This window comes from Grampus griseus, assembly GCF_964374135.1.
Source record: "Grampus griseus genome assembly, chromosome: 5".
NCBI classification, from domain to species: domain Eukaryota; kingdom Metazoa; phylum Chordata; class Mammalia; order Artiodactyla; family Delphinidae; genus Grampus; species Grampus griseus.
In genome coordinates this window covers 129,572,036-129,592,468 of record NC_138998.1, presented here as the reverse complement: position 1 = coordinate 129,592,468, position 20,433 = coordinate 129,572,036, and the positions used below count along the sequence as shown (strand labels likewise).

The 20,433-nt window shown below is 34.9% G+C and overlaps 1 protein-coding gene across 1 annotated transcript; it reads left to right on the top strand.

The window, feature by feature from the left end:
- Nucleotides 1-18,920: 18,920 nt before the first annotated feature.
- Nucleotides 18,921-20,072, top strand: LOC309823208 (SH2/SH3 adapter protein NCK1-like; the record flags this gene model as incomplete). The annotated part of the gene is made up of 1 exon (XM_082655350.1): nucleotides 18,921-20,072. The coding sequence occupies one exon, from the start codon at nucleotides 18,921-18,923 to the stop codon at nucleotides 20,070-20,072; it is 1,152 nt and encodes a 383-aa protein (XP_082511476.1).
- Nucleotides 20,073-20,433: the final 361 nt, after the last annotated feature.

Genomic DNA, 20,433 nt, shown 5'->3' with positions numbered 1-20,433 from the left:
TTTGAAACATCTAAGCAACATATTTTCATATTGAGCAATTATTTTTCCTCCAGGATTAATTTTCTTAGGAAGAATTCTTTAGAAATTTTTCTCAGAATAAGTTAGCTGAGACATTTTCTTGAAAGAGAGCTTGTGCTCCTCACACCCTTGACAGGTATTCTAATTTTAGGTATGTGGCTTGGAAAATGCCTTAAAACTTGAATTTAGTTACTTTCCTTGACTTTCACTACTGTGACTTAGATCTTCATAATTTCTCCTTCCTTTCCATAAATTACACAGAACTGCAGACTCTGGTACTAACGCTAAGAAAACATTGTTATATAATTTATTTTGGCCACATAAACTAACACAGATTTTTCACTGGTCTTATCACTTTATGAAGAGTCCTGCCCTCACTATCTTGCCATATTTTTTGAAATTTTGTTGGGAATAATTGTCATCAAGTAAGGTCAAATTCATTGCAGCTGTATACAACTAGAGAAAATCCATATAAATATTGCTTTCCCCCTTAGCTTCTAATTATTGAAAATTCATTTATTTAATTAAATCATTAACAACTTAGTCTTTCAGAAAAAATATATTATCAACATAGAGATAAGAAAACAGAAATAGGGTAAGTATTTTCTAAAAGTCAGCTAACAAGGGTACAGCAGTAACAAGAATTAGAAAGAATATGGAATGAGGAATGTCAATTATGAAATGCATTAAATAAAATAAATTGTAATAAAATTTAAACCAAGCTTAAAGTCATAAAGCAGCTAAATATTTTTGTTCATTTTTCTTGGGAAATTAATAAAAAATAACAGGGTAATGCTGGCTACTCTTTTCAAGATTGAATTGTAAGCATCCCTCTGTAGATGGTGTCCTTTGGACTCAGAAGGTGCATCTTTTTTTTTTTTTTAACATCTTTATTGGAGTATAATTGCTTTACAATGGTGTGTTAGTTTCTGCTTTATAACAAAGTGAATCGGCTATACATATACATATATCCCCATATCTCCTCCCTCTTGTGTCTCCCTCCCACCCTCCCTATCTCACCCCTCTAGGTTGTCACAAAGCACCGAGCTGACCTCCCTGTGCTATGTGGCTCCTTCCCACTAGCTAGCTATTTTACATTTGGTAGTGTATATATGTTCATGCCACTCTCTCACTTCATCCCAGCTTACCCTTCCCCCTCCTTGTGTCCTCAAGTCAATTCTCTATGTCTGCATCTTTATTCCTGTCCTGCCCCTAGGTTCTTCAGAACCATTTTTTTTTTTTTAGATTCCATATATATATGTTAGCATACGGTATTTGTTTTTCTCTTTCTGAATTACTTCACTCTGTATGACAGGTCCTAGGTCAATCCATCTCACTGCAAATGACTCAATTTCATTTCTTTTTATGGCTGAGTGATATTCCATTGTATATATGTGCCAAATCTTCTTTATTCATTCATCTGTCGATGGACACTTAGGTTGCTTCCATGTCCTGGCTATTGTAAGTAGAGCTGCAGTGAACATTGTGGTACATGACTCTTTTTGAATTATGGTTTTCTCAGGGTATATGCCCAGTAGTGGGATTGCTGGATCATATAGTAATTCTATTTTTAGTTTTTTAAGGAGCCTCCATACTGTTCTCCACAGCTCATGCAGCTCAATATCAAAACAACAAATAACCCAATCCAAAAATGGGCAGAAGACCTAAATAGATGTTTCTCCAAAGAAGATATCAGACTGCCAACAAACACATGAAAGGATGCTCAACATCACTAATCATTAGAGAAATGCAAATCAAAACTACCATGAGGTATCACCTCACAGCAGTCAGAATGGCCATCATCAAAAAATCTACAAACAGTAAATGCTGGAGTGGGTGTGGAGAAAAGGGAACCCACTTGCACTGTTGGTGGGAATGTAAATTGATACAGAAGGTACATCTTCATCATCAAAACTGAGCTCTAGCCTCTGTGATCTACTGTGGTAAACAACTATGGCAGGCTAGACTATAATTGTTCTTGATGTATTGATGGCCTGGATTTAAAATGGGCAGTTTACTGATTTAGGCTATGGTCACTAACTACTTTCTTTCTATGGAGCAAATAGTTTCTTTACATTGCATTCAAAATTTGTTGATCTCTCAGTGTTTTGGACCTTTATTATTGTAGTCTATTTCTTCCTTTGTTTCTTCAGTGTCAGGCAAATCATGAATAGTCTTGACCTCTTTATTGCAATTGCTCTCCTGATAGTTTACCATGGACCACTAATGAAGCAATCACACTGCAGACTGCATTCTCAGGACATGTGAAATAGGAGACCCTATTTCTCTTATTTAGAATTCTACCCCCTAGAGAGAATTTCTTATATCATTGTCACATTAATAACATTGTTCTAACTTTCTTATTCCATGGAGAAAATATTTGTGTGTGCTTCTATTAAAATTGTTTTATTGACACAGCAAAAGTGGCTTAAATTTTATTTATTTCTCCAAACAGAGTTTTTTCACTTAAGTTTTGCCAGTATTTTTACAGTAAACAATATGTTTCCTTTTGAATTATATTTCTTAGTAATGATTCCTTATAAAAGACTTAAATAAAGCTTCCTTATAATATGTCCTTCCTTCTTAAAATGATACAATCTTGTCATAATTCAAATATTTCAGAATTAATTAAGTATAGATTTTCCCCAAAATGACAAAGGTATTGCCCTTTCATTTTACAGATAAGAACTCTCACATGTCTTCTTTTTCTTGTTGTTTCAGTTTGACTGTGCACCTTTAAGCATCTTTGAAGGTATCTAAGAAGGGAATCTTCCATGGTTCTGTTTTTATTCCTTTGACATAATTACTTTTGTGATCTGAGAGAGGAGTAAAACACACAAGGATTGTTACTCAATGCTTAGGGAACTTTGCTGCAAAGGTCAAAACAGAGATGGGAATTATTATTCTCTTTGTGAAAATTAATATTTTTAAGAGAGTGAGAAATTCAAGTCCATACAATGTCTAATGGAGAGAACCAAGATTTGAACCAAAGGCCTGTGTGGCTCCATATACTGGGCTCTCAACCAATGTGTTCCAACACCTTAAAGCACATTCCAAGAAGTAAATAAAAAAACATAAATTTCTGGCTTAGGAGGAGAGCTCTGGCTCTTTCTAAAGGAAGAAAATACAAGCCAAAGACTAGAAAAATTAGATGTGATGCAAGAAGTGGGTAGATTGCACCCAGTAGTCTAGGTAGGTTATGTTAAATACAGTCATAGGCTTTGAAGACTTGATAGTAATTGCCTTTTATTAAAAGATTCCAGCTGTAAGATGCATAGATGAAGCAAATATGTAATTGAAATTATTCATGAGTAGCATTAAACCTTTTAAAATCAAAGGCAAAGGTATAATTGGGCTGTATTGCCCATTTATGAAAACAAATAGGAATGAGAAATATCTATGGAGGGGACACCACCCACATTGAAGGAGTATAAAAATTCAGGTACAGGTGGTAATATTCATTCTCAGGAACATTGTTTAGTTGCCATGAATTTACTCAGACCAGGTTTTCATTATCATATAACACTCATTGGAAGTAAATAATTTAGACATTCCTAATTACATATACACTTGACATCTCCAGTATATACAGTTTTTTGTTGGTGGGCTGGAGCTGGCTCATACTAACTCACAAGAGCCAACTTTGAGCATCTTTTTTCAAATTCATGTTTAGTGGTTTCACTTTGGTTGGTTGAAAGAGACCATGGTGAGAATACTGACACCACAGAAATCAGCAAATATTACAAATTAGGCTTCTTCCTCTTCTTTTTCAGGAAGACTTTCTTTTTCTTTTTCATTCTTTTTTCCCTTCCTTCCTCCCTCCCTCCCTCTTCCTTTTTTCTTTCTTTCTTTCCCACTGGTGACATTCATTCTGAATTAGGTACAACACTGAGTTTTTAGAAATCTCCAGTATGTAAGAAGCAAAAAAAGAGTTTTATTTTTATGTGTGTGTTGTATCCCAAAGTGGTTGTTGTTATATTTCTTAGTTGTATAAAAAAAAAAGGCAGCTTCTGCATCTTTCCCTGTCTTTAGAATATCTCAGTGCCCCTGTGTCTTTAGAAGTCAAAGTTGTTAGACTCCTGTAGTGTCTTCTCCTACGAAAGAGGAGAAAGCCTGAGAGTTCTCTGTGCTCTCTCTTCCTCGGTTATTTCAGCCCTGTAATTTATATGTTTACTTTTTGATATTTGATTCTTCATTTTCTTCACTTACAGACATGGATTTAGAATGAATGCTCTTGGTCCGGATGGCTGCTGGCATTTGTCACTCATTTAAACCTTGCTAGGAATTCTATTCTAATCCCTGTCCTTGACCTCCTGCAATCAATCCTGAGATTGGTTATTGACTCCTGCCTCAACTATCAGCTTTCTCATATCTCTATTATCACTTCTGAATTCCTCATACCTCTGTTATCACCTCTGAATACGCCTACTATCACAAGTACAAGCACTGATGAAAGCCTCATTCAACTGGATGAGCCATACAGGTCTTTGTGGTACTCAAGTGATTCTTACATGCACTCCTAACACTGGATTCAAAGATAACAAAAAAATGGATATTAAAGTAACAGTTTTTGATAATCACTTTTGATGATTCCATGTAATTAGGAAAGCTAAGGTAGTTCCCTCTTGCTGTTTTTACCCAAAACTTAAGCTTTTCAATCAACACTGAAGCAAGTATTTCACTACCAAATGGCTTTAATGAATGGTATTCATGCCTTAGTTCATATGTAGAATATATACTTAAATATTTCTGGATGAAACTATATAATGCTTGAGACTTACTTCAAAATAATACAGGAGTAGAGGGTGGTAAAGGGTTTAAAGGAGACACAATAGGCAATGAGATGTCAGTTGTTTAAGACAGGACATTTAGATACCATATACTATTCTATTTTTTACATATACATTTTTTTCCATAGCAAAATAGTTACACAATACAGACACAAGCAACTCTTTTTTGTGTCATTTTATGTGTCTGTAGGACATAAAGAACAGAGACAATTGAATTAAAAGGAAAGAATGAAGTAATATTAAAAATTATTATTTCATGTGGACCTTGAAAAAGGTTAAAATTTGAACTAGCAGCCTAAGGCACAATGGGTAAAAAGATCAACAGGTGCATTTCCTGGGGACAAGGAGTATACTGTAATAATGTAAAGTGAAGCTTGATGTTCAATGTTAACTTATTAGAGTGAAAACAGCTTTTGGTAAACCTCAGACATTATGTAAAAGGATATTTTCCCTTCATATTGTGTGGATTTTTTGGAGGAAGGAGTAACAAGAACATGACTGTGTTTACAAAATAACTTTTAACCAGCAAAGCTGCTGTGCAGAGTTCAAGACATGTGGCAATCAGGTCCCACCTCATTCCTTCTAGTGAGGTTTGATGGTTGGAAGAAAAAAGAAGGTGGTTTTAAAGAGAAACAGTCCAAAATTGTTAATCAGTCTGATCATAAAAGTGATGTGAAAGTAGCGTGAAGGTGCTGGGGCTCAGTGACTTTCCAGAAAGTTAGTATGACTGGTAATGAAAAGACTATTGGAAGAAGAAACACGTTTACATAGAAAGAAAATAAATTCATTTTCAGATAATTTGGATTTTTATTGTACATTAGATTGCCAAATGAAAATATTTTAAGATGATATTGTTAATGTTTCAGTCAAATTATTTTATATCTATTCATTGTAAACATTTCAGAATATATTCAGAAAGCCTCTCAAACACTGCCTCATGAGCAGCTCAGAGCTTGTGAACCTGGGGGGTAATAAAGACTTTCCAAAACTGGATTTGGGGCCAACATATTTATTTACCAGTTATTTAAAGCAGTCTTTTGATGCCTTCTATTATGAAATACTGTTAAACCCCAAACCTATTTTTCTAACTCTTTCAAATATTTTTTCCTCTAAGTGATTATGAACTGAGTAAATGTCAAATGCAATGGAGTTAAGCATATATATTAAATTATTTTTGAAGGTCTTAAACATTTCAAACAAAATTCAAGAGAAAGCATATGGTGTGATGTTGTTTACCTATGATATATCATAATTTTATAATGGGTAAAATACATTATATTTGGACAGCAAAGATTATACAACTAGGTGACTTTTTCTTTTCTTTTTCTAATGTTATTTCCCCCTAATATCTGTTCTTGAATTTTTTTAGTATACTTTCTGTCCATTATGTCCTGGCATTCACTTCACTAAAAAGCTATTCCCATCCCTTTTTATCAAATCCAGGACAATGTTATAGCCACTGAACTGATCTCCTTGCTCCCAAGCTCTGCCCACATAATCTATTCTGAACACCAGAAAGTAATTCTGAAATATTACTTCTGTCATGTCATTGTCTTTGAATAAAAACAGGACATAACTAAATATAAAATTCTCATCCTAATAATCAATGAAGTCCCCTCCTGATGGGATCCAATGTCTTCACAACCTTCAATTACTGTTTTTTGCAAACCTTCCACTATATCCATACTGCTCCGTGCATGGAAGACACACCTTGCTTGGTCTCACTTCTGTTCACTGCATCAAGATGCTGTCTCCTCTTTTCTTCTCTTTCTGTTGAATAACTTCTGTCCCTCAAGAGCCTACCTTAAATCCACCTTTTTAAGAAATTATTTGCAGATCAATATAACCCACTCTAACGTTTTACTGTTTTTGTAATAAATCTCACTACCTCTTATTTTACTATTGCTTAGTTGCTTTACATTATCCATATACACAAATATAATCGATGCATTTGCCACACAGGAACATACCCTCCCACAGACAAACCACAAACACACAACTATGACTTAAATTAAAAGGTACATTTCTAAGGATAGGGATTAGATTCTTATATATCTCCAACGTATCATCTCTTTGGTCAAATGCATAGCAAAATATTTTCATATAACAAGCATTCGGTAAGAATTTGTTTAAAGAAAATGATATAAATCATCATCCCATTCCTTTGAAAAATAAAGTTTGAGGTATCCTATATGACATACCTGTTATTTTTTAATATAACATTTTAAGGTCTTAAAATAGTATTTCTAAAACAAATATATTAAATATATATATATATATACACATTATTTTATAAGATATTACATCACTTTAAGCCTCAGTCATACTAAATCATGGTCCATGCTTTCAAATTGTTTATAATCAAACTGGAGGATGTGGCAAACATGGATATCAATCTCTGAAATCTTTCTTCCAGAAAGGAGTCTCTACCCAGAATACAACAAGATGTCAGTGTTGTCAGCGTCTACCTCAGCCCTTGAGCCAGAGTTGCACTATTCTTAGGGCAGCCAATAACTAGGCACAGCATTTCTGCTTAACATAGGCCTCCTCTGAAAGCAATCTTTTCTGCAGAGTTCCAGCTGGGCCGTCAGAGAATTTGTAGGGTCCGTATTATGGTCTCACAGCTCCCCTGCTCAGTCCTACTTATTCTCTTTTCCTGCTCCTCCTCGATATTCCTAACTCTGTCATAGTGTTTGATTCTCAAAGAACAGAAATGCTGACAAGGGAGTAGGGTGAAAAATAAATTAATAGTGGAGAACAGTATGGAGGTTCCTTAAAAAACTACAAATAGAACTACCATATGACCCAGCAATCCCACTACTGAGCATATACCCTGAGAAAACCATAATTCAAAAAGAGTCATGCACCAAAGTGTTCATTGCAGCTCTATTTACAATAGCCCGGAGATGGAAACAACCTAAGTGTCCATCATCAGATGAATGGATAAAGAAGATTTGGCACATATATACAATGGAATATTACTCAGTCATAAAAAGAAACAAAATTGAGCTATTTGTAATGAGGTGGATAGACCTAGAGTCTGTCATACAGAGTGAAGTAAGTCAGAAAGAGAAAGACAAATACTGTATGCTAACACATATATATGGAATTTAAGGGAAAAAAAATGTCATGAAGAACCTTGAGGTAAGACAGGAATAAAGACACAGACCTACTAGAGAATGGACTTGAGGATATGGGGAGGGGGAAGGGTAAGCTGTGACAAAGCGAGAGAGAGGCATGGACATATATACACTACCAAATGTAAGGTAGATAGCTACTGGGAAGCAGCCACATAGCACAGGGAGATCAGGTCGGTGCTTTGTGACCACCTGGAGGGGTGGGATAGGGAGGGTGGGAGGGAAGGAGATGCAAGAGGGAAGAGATATGGGAACATATGTATATGTATAACTGATTCACTTTGTTATAAAGCAGAAACTAACACACCATTGTAAAGCAATTATACTCCAATAAAGATGTTAAAAATAAATAAATAAATAAATAAATCCCTGGGAACAATAGGGTAAAAGGGAAAAAATAATAAATTAATAAAATGTAAAAATAAAGAAATCAGGCCACTAGGTGGCGGAGTGGAAGGGGGAAGGACTACGTAGGCTAGTAGGATTGTGGACTAGAATGGGTAAAAATGGCATAAGAACAAGAGACAATTTTTTTCTCCAAGAGAATACGTATTCAATACATGTGAGGAAAAAGTATATGAAAAAGATGTCAACTGCCAGTTTCAGGAAACATTGGTATATCACATATGGTTAGGAGAGATTTTCTTTGTAAGGGTACAGAAGAAAATCGTGCATTTTGTGTTAGGACATGTCACTCCTCATACAGAATTTGTTATTTTCAAGTATAAAGGTGGTTAAAAGGTTGTGACACAGAATATCCAATAAGGAAGATAATAAAAAATTGTCCAAATTTTTCTAAATAAATGGCATCTTTTTATCTAATTGATGACAAACATATGTTTTATTTTTCATAATTAAATTTAACAATTATGTGATTCAATTATTGAATAAGTAAAGAAAACAGGTTTTTGGAAAAGATTAAAAAAAGTCTGAGGTAGAAAAAAGAAATAACACTTGGCAATATTAAAAATTTCAGAAAATGCCAAGAATTGCCTATCTCATAGAAGAAAGCTTGGAGATTCAATTTTAATGTAGAAATACACGAAAAAAAATCAGTTTTGATGATGAACATAATAAAAGCAAATATTACTTCTGAGTTATGAAAAATTATATTACATTCAAAGGAAAAATGTCTTCATGCATCATTGGAACTATGTTTAATAAGAAAGGTATGACTTAATAGTACTATCTTTCATCAAGGATAAATCTTCAAAGAGAAAGACACTTGTGTGTTGTGCTTTACCACACCCACACTGAGGGGGTATAAAAATCTGGATGCAGTTGGTGATATTCATTCTCAGGAAACTTACCTTCAACATCCAACCAAACCTTCAACCCCTGACACATTGAGCTACCATTACAGCAACTACTATGGTGGCCTTGGCTATGGCCTTGGTGGTTTTTGTGGCCTGGGCTATGGCTATGGTTCTAGCTATGGCCTTGGAGGCTATGATGGTTATGGTTGTGGCTACTTCTGTCCCTCTTTCTATGGATGATACTGGTCATCTGGATTTTTCTGAAAGACCTGATCACTATTTTGGGATTCAGAATGTTTGTCTAATTTTTACTATCTATTACTTTTCTTCAAAGACATTATCACCCTGCACTTGGAATTTTTTGGATCAGCAGACACTCATGTTTCTGATGAATGATTTAAATGCTCTACCAAGATATAGTCAACTCTGCTGGAAAATGACCTATATTTTGCTCTTTTTCACTTCTGTGATATTTCTGGACTTACTTTTGAATAAATATTTTTTGGTGAACATTAAATATCAAACTTTATTTCTTTCAACCATTTCAAAACACTAGATGTTTTCCAAAATTTTAGTAGTATTTTTGCGTTGAAAAATATTTTCCCATGGAACATATTTACTTTGCATTCATGTTTCCTTAGAAATAACCCTTACTGTTCAACTAAGTATATAACTCATTTAGATTATTTATTTTGCTAAATTGATGCCTCTTTTTTAAAATATGGAATCCCATGGAACCAAATATATACAGACATTTCTAATACTTATGAAGATATGTCCTTCATTAACAATATGTAAATATGTGAAGCTTGATGGACCATCTATTCTCTCTTTCATTTAATGAAAAGTCAGGAGACTTTCAGCACTGTATGAAGAGGCTCTTTTTGGTACTATACTCACCCAATAGGTATTCCTATTTTTCTGAGCTCATCAAGAAAGTAGTGTCCTTGATTTGTAGCTCACTATTCCAACTGTTTCTGTCAGTTTCCTCCCTGTATAATTTTATTATTTTTAAATTTATTTTTTTTAAAAATTTATTGGGGTATAGTTGGTTTATGATTTAGTGTTAGTTTCAGGTGTACAGCAAAGTGAATCTGTTATACATATACATATATCTACTCTTTTTTAGATTCTTTTCCCATATAGGCCATTACAGAGTATTGAGTAGAGTTCCCTATGCTGTATACTAGGTCCTTATTAGTTATCTATTTTATATATAGTAGTGTGCCTCCTTGTATAATTTAAATGTGGGAAAACATGTGACTTGATAGCCTTCATTTACTCTATGAAAGAGAGAAAAACCTGAGAATTCACCATAGTTAGCATTCTTGGTTATCCCAGTATTATAGCATATACAAATCAATTTTTAAGATAAACTCTCTTTAAACTCACTTAAAACTTAAAAATTGACTCTAAATTAATGTTCCTACTCCTTTTTCCAACTCTAGTTTGGGATTGGATTTTGTTTTTCATTTATACCTTGATCAGAATTCTATTCCAGAGATGGGTCATTGACTTTTGTGTGGAGTCTTGTTTTCCTTTGATACTAGGCTTCACCTTTGAGTCCTACGTAAAGATGTTCACTGGTGTCACTTCCAATAAACTCGGTGAATCCCATGGGCCTTCATGAGTCTCCAGTAAGTCCCACAGGTATTTCCAGCACTGTGCTTAAGAGAAAAATCTTTCTAGTGTAAAGTTTGTTTCCATTTCTTTTAATGATCTTATGAAATTAGGAATGCTGAGAATGCTGAATCACACAGATTCTGAATAAAGGTTTAACTTTTCAATCAATCTCAAAATAAATCTAATTTGCAACCTTACTTGAAAAATCTATTTCAGTTCAAAAATAAGATTAAAAAAAATTACTGACAGTGCTTTTTAAAAGTCTCTATCATTTAGAGAGTCATATGACAATATTTATAGATAAAATGGTATGATTCCTGGGATTTGCTTAAAAATTTCACTGCTGGTAAGAAGGAAAAAGACAGAAGTACAGAGAAAATATGATTGGTCACAAGGTGATAATTTATGAAGATGAATTATGTATATAATGATTCCTTTTACCATATTATTCTTATATTTTACTTAACTGTTTATATAATAAAATTCATTAGAAAATATGACATTGTCACGGACATGAAGAAGAGAACATAGTATCCATGAAATAATGGAGAGATTGTCATTTGAGGAGAAATATTGGCTTATTAAAAAGAATACAGCTTATAGGGAGCTTTAACTGACTGACAAAGATATTTGACTTCTTCATATTCTGTTGACTTTGAGCGAAAGATAGGAAAGAAAAACTAAATTTAGAAAATCACATTGTTATCCAGACATATTGCTTCTCCAGTAAAAAAGAAAACAAAGAGAGAGAGACAGAGAGGAGAGAAAGAAAGATAGAAAATGAAAGAAAGAAAGGAAGAAAGAGAGGAAAATAAAGCAAGAGAGAAGGAAGGAAGGAAGGAAGGAAGGAAAGAAAGAAAGAAAGAAAGAAAAAGAAAGAAAGAAAGAAAGAAAGAAAGAAAGAAAGAAAGAAAGAAAGAAAGAAAGAAAAAAAGAGAAAGAAAGAGGAAGGAAGAAAGGAAGAAAAGAAAGAAAGAGGGAGGGAGGAATAAAGAGAGAGAAAGAAAGTCTGTAGTAACATGGCTCAGTTAGAGCAGTGTGTATGTATATGTGTATGTGAGTGTGTGTGTGTTTCAAATTCAAAACAATGAAACATTGTGAAACTATACAATATAATATTTTTGTTTGGTAAAAGCAAATTTTTTACAGGTATTTTATTTTTGTTTAAATTCACTGATTACTTAATGGACAATAATTTATAAAATTTACAGATGTATTTTAATAAAACAATATTTGTCATCTGTGTTTTGTTTCTGGCCATTATAACTGTTTATTTTATGATTATTACTGAATATAATTTTGTTATATTGAGGAATGAGCTGATGCTACTATCAAATATGCTAGTTATACCACTCAAATTTCGAAGGTAAGATGTCATATAGGAATATATTATTTGCTTTATGGTTTATAATTATTACCTTAATATTCATTTTGTTCACTAGTAAACATCTCAAAATTTCCCTTCATAATTTGAGAAGAGTATTGGTAATTGGAGTCATGGTAAAGTTCCAAAAATTGACTTGAGATGAAATATTTATTTATCTCTAAATAACTGAACTTTTAAATTTTTTTTTATTTTTATTTTTTTTGCGATACGCGGGCCTCTCAGTATTGTGGCCTCTCCCGTTGCGGAGCACAGGCTCCGCACGCGCAGGCTCAGCGGCCATGGATCACAGGCCTAGCCGCTCCACGGCATGTGGGATCTTCCCGGACCGGGACACGAACCCGTGTCCCCTGCATCGGCAGGCGGACTCTCAATCACTACGCCACCAGGGAAGCCCTAAATAACTGAACTTTTAAAGTTGCCTTTCGGTGACTTCCACTGTGAAATATAGATTGTTATCAAAAACATGTTTTTTTTTTTTATTATTGTTCTCAAATGCTTTTATCTCAAAAATTATGGGCTACTGAATAAATAAAATGCAGTGGACTTCTGCATATGTATTAAAACACACATGAAGTATTTCACTCATTTTATTAAAAAGCAAACATTGGTCATAATGCTCTTTACTCTTGACAGGAAAGCCATTTTTATCAGCTTATATTCATTTAAAAGTTAAAAATAAAATGATATAAAGAATACAAACTTGTAGCTTGGTAATGTTTCTACTTTTAGTCAATGAAGCATATGAGTGCTATTCCTTTAACATTATGCATCTTATATCCATCCTTTCCCAGCCATCCCTGTTACAAAAACCTTAATTCCAGCTCTTACCATACTATACTATAATTATTGATGTATTATCTAGCTCATCTCCTTACTTTCCATATCTCCCCACACCACCCAGCTTGCACCAAAAACCAAGTATTTTACAATTTCACTTTTCTTATAGTACTTCCCTGGCCCCAAATTAGAAGATTACTCCATAAATGACAAACATTTCAATCCCAAATCCGAAGCCTTTCTTTTCTTTTACTTAAACTTCTTCCAGCTTTACTGAGATATGATCAAAATAGAATGTATACATTTAAGGAATACAACATGATGATTTAATGCACATATATACTGTGAAATGATTACCACAATAGGGTTAGTTTAACACTTCCATAATCTCATATAATGATCACTTTTGTGTGTGGTGAGACCATTTAAGATTTACCCTTATAGCAACTCTCAAGTATGTGACAATATTGTTAACTATACCCACGTTTTACATTAGATCCCCAGAACTTATTCATCTTATAAGTGGAGGCTTGTATCCTTTGAACAACATTTCCCCATTTTTTTCCAGCCCCCAGTCTCTGGTAACCACCATTTTATTCTATGAATTCTGCTCTTTTAGATTCCACATATAAGTGAAATCATACAGTATTTATCTTTCTCTGTCCAGACCCTTCTTGCACTGTAATCTGTGTACCTCCCAAATTTAATTAGTCTGTTTATAAACTCTGCTCCAGATACACTGATCTACACATGCACATCGAGGATACATGTGGTTAAGTCTTGCCTCAGAGCATTAGCTAAAGTCATTGCCTCTTTCTAGTTTCTGTCTCTCTCTTTGATGTTCAATGAATCTTACACATCCTTCACATCCAGTGTGCCCCACCTTTTCCAGAATTCTTTGATGAATGAACCTAGCCCATGGAAATCTTAAGCTTTTTTAAGTTGCTTTAGAAATAAGAGTCGCTACCTTTCATTTTACATTTCTCTATACTCCCTCATGTGGCTCAATCTATTCCTCACCCTCAGCCCTGCCTCCAGGCTACAATACTCAGAAAATCATAGACACACAAGACATAGATATTTTTAGACCACAGCTAAAGGGCAGGCTTTCTAAGACCATGAGCGGCCATTTATATCTTTCCCTTTTATCATATACTTTGTTCAAAGCAAAGTGAAATAACTTTAATATTCCAGGTATTCAATCAAACTTATCATTTGATTGAATGAATCTTCATTTCACCTGTACTCCTTTCTGTGTGCAACCTAAACTTTAAAGTCTTCCATTCTTTAAATAATGAAATAACTGCTCTATTTTCCATTAAATAAAAATTTCGGACTTCTTGTTTTAGCTCTGACATGACAAGAGCTTGGAAATTGTCACTCTGGTCTTTACAACAAGATAAAGCTGCACAAACTAAAGATCAATGACTTTTCTAGAATCTAGCAGAAAATTGAGTTTTCAGGACAAACCACTCCTAAAATCTGGAGAAATGGGGGAATTTGTAGTCACAGCTGAGATTTGCTTACCAACAGAAGAAGCCTCTGGAGTCATAAACTGTTACAAATACTCAAACTCTCATTGTGACAAGTTACTAGAGGCTGAGTATGGATTCGTGCAAAAGTGAGAAACTCTAAGGGACTTTTGTCTTAGAGGCGCCCACACTTTTATGGGCTTTATCTACAGGAACTCTACCAGGTTCACACCGTGAAAATTTGAGAAAGATCCCTTCTTTGCTCTGGCAGTGGGAGAAGAAGAGCAAGCTTTGTGAAAGATACCCAGAGTCTTTCCCATAACTGGAAAGGTCTCAACTCAAGGGGAATGAGCAGAGCCTTGTCTCCGAGCCCTGGGAAAAGGGCATCCCTTTCACTCAACTCCCCTGTAGTTTTCCTGTCTCACAAAAGGGAGGGCTGAGAGATTAAGCTTTAGTTTAATTTCCTGCCTTCCAAATCTCATGCAAAATGTTTCTTTCCACCCTAACTAACCTATAACTATATAGGAAGGTGATTTTCTGAAAACTCATCTCAATTTAGCTTAATTTTCAAAATACAATCTGACAAAAGATGTATGTTTCATCAAAAAGGCAGTGTTAAGGAGCTGAATTATGTCTCCTAAAAAGAAATCGTAAAGTTCTAACCTGTGAATGTGAGCTTATTTGGAAAGAGGGTCTTCACAGATGTAATCAGGTTAAGATGAGTTTATACCAGATTAGGATGGGCCTCAGATCTAATTTCTGGTGTTCTTATAAGAAGACAGAGATTTAGACACACACACACACACACACACACATGAACACACACACATGCAAGACAGGATGAAGGCCCTGTGATGATTGAGGCAGAGATTGGAATGATGTAGCAGCAAGACAAGATATGCTAAGAATTACCAGGGACCACCAGAGTCTAGGAAGAAGCAAAGAATAATTTTTCCTCAGAGCCTTCATAGGGAGTATGGCCCTGTAAATATCTTGGTTTTAGACTTCCAGGTTTTAGAACTATGAGAACTTAAATTTCTCCTCTTTTGGGAAAAAAATTACCAATGAGTGGTTATTTTTTACAGCAGTCCTAGGAAACTAATACCAGAAGTATTATCTCAATTGTGACTTGAATATCCTTCTATGGAGTTTGTCTTTACAAATTAGAGTCACTGAAATGTAGTTTTTATTCTGAATAATTTGTCTTCCATTTTTGGATTAGTTTCAACCATTCATGGTTATTTAATACTTGGTACCCTGATTTATTGAAAGCCAAAGAGAAAAAGAGATAGAAAATATGATATTTAAAATAGACAAAAATTGAGTGTAAGAAAACATGAAGAAGATATTGTCTGGTAATGACAAAGATCTCAGGAAATACCAGAAATGATCTATTGTGAAGGAGGCTGATATTTTAACTGTAGGAATATATGTAATTTAAGTTATGACAAAAGGAAAATAAAAATGTTTCAAAGGAAAAATAAAACATTTCATGCATCTTTGAAACTCCCCTTCATAAGAAAGTTATGACTTAATAATACTGTTTTTCACCAAAGATAGATTTTCAAAGAGAATGACCCTTGTGTGTTGTGGTTGACCACACCCACATGGAGGGAGTACAAAAGTCTGGGGGCAGCAGGTGATATTCATTCTCAAGAAAGTCATCTTCAACATCCAACCTAATCCTTGAGCCCTGTCACAATGAGCTACTACTACGGCAACTAGTATGGTGGCTTTGGTTATGGCCTTGGTGGTTTTGGTGGCCTGGGTTATGGCTATGGTTCCAGCTATGGTCGTGGAGGCTATGGTGGTTATGGCTGTGGCTACTTCCATCCTTCTTTTTATGGAAGATATTGGTCATCTGGATTTTACTGAAAGCATTCTACATCTACAATGGTCTGTTTCCCCCATCCAGAATCCACCACACAGGCTGCCTATCTTCACTCCTACTATGTTACTGACATGAAGCTTCCTCCTTCATCCCTCCTGTGATATTTCTGGAAGTATTTTCCAATAAAATTTGTCAACATTCAGGACCTTGTTTCATTATTTTTGCCTACCTAAATGCGCTATTTATTCATAAGTTTTGCATATTTGATTAATATATTTGGTTGAAACTTATTTTTTCCATACAATTATTTACTTCCTTAGAAGTGATCTTATTAACTTTTAGCCTGTAACTTCTACATCTCATGTGATAACTTGCTCATATATTGTTCTTTTTTAGATTTGACATCCTATAAAAACAAAATATTTAGGCATAAACTAATTCTTATGAATATAATAACACTTCCTTTGTAAAGTTATTACTTTAATATAATAACTACTTTATTCTCAGTATATCAGGGACAGAATATTTTTAAACCTATATACTCTTTAGAAACTGTTATGTTTATGAGCTTGTAAGGAAGAGCTGTCTGTACCTCTTTGCTCAGTCTTTGTTCAATGTGCCCTCTACTAGGAGCCTCCTTAGAAAACAATGACAGGGATACGTGTTGTTTGAATCGTTTCCCCCTCCCCATCCTCTTCTGCCAAACACATACACACTGCCCACTCCAGCAGCTTCAATCTTTTTTTTTTTAAAAGTATGCCTTGTTTTTTTTTTAATATATATTTATTTATTTATTTTTGGCTACGTTGGTTGGGTCTTCGTTGCTGCACGCGGGCTTTCTCCAGTTGCAGCAAGCGGAGCTACTCTTTGTTTCTGTGTGCAGGCTTCTCATTGCGGTGGCTTCTCTTGTTGCGGAACATGGAATCTAGGCGCGTGGGCTTCAGTAGTTGTGGCACATGGGCTCAGTAGTTGTGGTTCGCGTGCTCTAGAGCACAGGCTCAGTAGTTGTGGCACATGGGCTTCGTTGCTCCGCAGCATGTGGGATCTTCCTGGACCAGGGCTCAAACTGGTGTTTCCTGCCTTGGCAGGCGGATTCTTAACTACTGTGCCACCAGGGAAGTCCCAGCGGCTTCAATTTTTATAAAAAAATTGGAAAACCTGGGTTGTCTTTTTCTATGTTCAGACTTTCCTTATTGTTTTAACATTTTAATATGTAACTTTTCAAGTTTGACCTTACTTTATTCATAAGTTAAAAAAAAATTGAGGCTTGAATCAATGTTTCTATAATTTTTCCAACTCAGATTGAGTAGTATTTGTTCCTCATTTAAGTCTTGAGAGGGATTTTATTGCAGGTTATTTTTTTGGGGGCGGTGGCTTCCTTCAAACCTGAGACTGTTATGGATTTTTATTTCATATTCTCATAATTAGGGTCTTAAGATCCCTAACTTTCATCTTTAAATTATACATGATGGGACTCCCAATATAACTCTCATTTAATTAGGTAAGTTGCACAAGTTTTCATGGATCTCCAGTGATTCTTACTAATACTTCAGTAATGTGTTAATAAACTAATAGTCGTGCTGACTTTTTTGTGATTTAGTGAATGGAGAAATGATTTGGAGGATGAGTTTCATTGATTCAAGCTAGAAATCAGAAACTTCAATTCAGTTATTAGCAGTTACCTACATAGCACTAAATCCAACCTGACAGGACATTTTAAATAATGGGGCTTAAATTCCAGGAAATAAATAATAATTAAAAAAATCACACACCCAATACCTTTTTTTAAAGAAAGAATCTTTATATCTATCAGGTATATACTGAAATATTTATGGACCTAAAAAGCAGGGCATCTCAAAATGATGCAACAGTGAAGGAAGCATGTGAGGCTATGTTTGAAATACAATTGACCCTGACTTGGTAATTCATTAAAATGAATGAATGATTGGTGGGAGTTTTTTATATTGTATTACTATATTTCTGTATTTAATTTTTTTTCCATAACCATATTTTCCGTAACAATTAAATGTTTTATTTTGTGAGAAGGACTCTAGGACTTAAGGAATGTGGAGAGATGTATTGAATAGAACCTTACTTCGCGTACCCCCTGCCAAAATGGTATTTTAAACAAATTAGAGAAGGGCAGAGTTGAAGAAGAGAACAGCATGTGCATTGTCATGGGGTGGGAGAAGAAAAATATGTTCCATAAGATAAAGAAGGAATTGGAGCTTTAGGGTCATTGTTGGATTATTAGAGGAAATATAGTATATGGACATCTTTAAATAATGAAAATGGTTTTCATTTCATACTGCCATAAATTAAAAAAAAACAGTGTCACAGAAAAAAATGTTTAAAAGAAAATAATTGAAATGCAGATAAAATACTGTAATCTTGGCACATGCCCAAGAAGTCCCAGCTCAAACACTGTGCCCATATATGGGGTCTGGACTAGAAAGGAAAGCAGTTTGAGATTTATTTCAAGAATGTCATGCAGAATACAGTAAACAGGAAATCAAATTCTAGAGAGAAAAAGGGGATTCCTAAGGTGATAAAGACAGTTCCCTTAACGCTGATTATCAGATGAAAGAGCAGTAAGTATGGATTTGAACAGTGCAGAAGCTGCTGAAAAATGGCAGAAGAAGTGGTGGTAGTAGCCAAATTTGATTATGTGGCCCAACAAGAACAAGAGCTGGACATCAAGAAGAATGAGAGATTGTGGCTTCTGGATGATTCTAAGTCCTGGTGGCGAGTTCAAAATTCCATGGATAAAATGGGTTTTGTGTCTTCTAACTACGTGGAAAGGAAAAACAGTGCTCGGAAAGCATCGATTGTAAAAGACCTAAAGGATACGTTAGGCATTGGAAGAGTGAAAAGAAAACCTCGTGTGCCAGATTCTGCATCTCCTGCTGATGATAGCTTTTTTGACCCAGGGGAACGTCTGTATGACCTCAACGTGCCTGCTTATGTAAAATTTAACGACATGGCAGAGAGAGAGGATGAATTGTCATTGATAAAAGGGACAAAGATGATCGTCATGGAGAAATGCAGTGATGGGTGGTGGTGGGGTAGCTATAATGGACATGTTGGATGGTTCCCTTCAAACTACATGACTGAGGAAGGCGACAGTCCTTTGGGTGACCATGTGGGTTCTTTGTCAGAGAAATTAGCAGCAGTTGTCAGTAACCTAAATACTGGGCAAGTGTTACATCTGGTACAGGCTCTTTACCCATTCAGGTCGACCAATGATGAAGAACTTAATTTTGAGAAAGGCGATATAATGGATGTTATTGAAAAACTTGAAAATGACCCTGAGTGGTGGAAATGCAGGAAGATCAATGGAATGGTTGTTCTGGTGCTGAAAAACTATGTTACCATTAGGCAGAATAATCCATTAACTTCAGGTTTGGAACCATCGCCTCCACAGTGTGATTACATTAGGCTTTCACTCACTGGAAAGTTTGCTGGCAATCCATGGTATTATGGGAAAGTCACCAGGCACCAAGCAGAAATGGCATTAAATGAAAGAGGGCATGAAGTTGATTTCCTCATTCATGATAGTGAATCTCCACCAAATGATTTTTCAGTATCACTAAAAGCACAAGGGAAAAATAAGCATTTTAAAGTCCAACTAAAAGAAACTGTCTACTGCATTGGGCAGCGTAAATTCAGCACCGTGGAAGAACTTGTAGAACATTATAAAAAGGCACCAATTTTTACAAGTGAACAAGGAGAAAATTTATATCTTATCAAGATTTATCATGATACTGCTGACCAGAAGTGACTGCTATACAGTTGTAAATCGTCATGTAATTGAAGACTGAGAAAATATCAGTCCAATCACGCTTGATTGGAAATTGCTGTTTCTAACTCTATATGAAAATTGACTATAATATATAAGTATTTTTATTATAACTCATTCCATACATATATACTACAGATGCCAAACATCTGCATAGAGCAATTCCTTATCCTTGGTCTTCTGTTTTATTGCTTTTTTGCTCTTTTTCTCTTTGCTTCTAATATTAAGGTTTTATATTTTGAAAAAAATGATGCAGATCGAAAGTCTTTATATGGAAGAATTTCTTTATTGCCTTTCTTTTATTTCCTTGTAAGGGCACCACCTTAGTTACTTCTGCAATGGT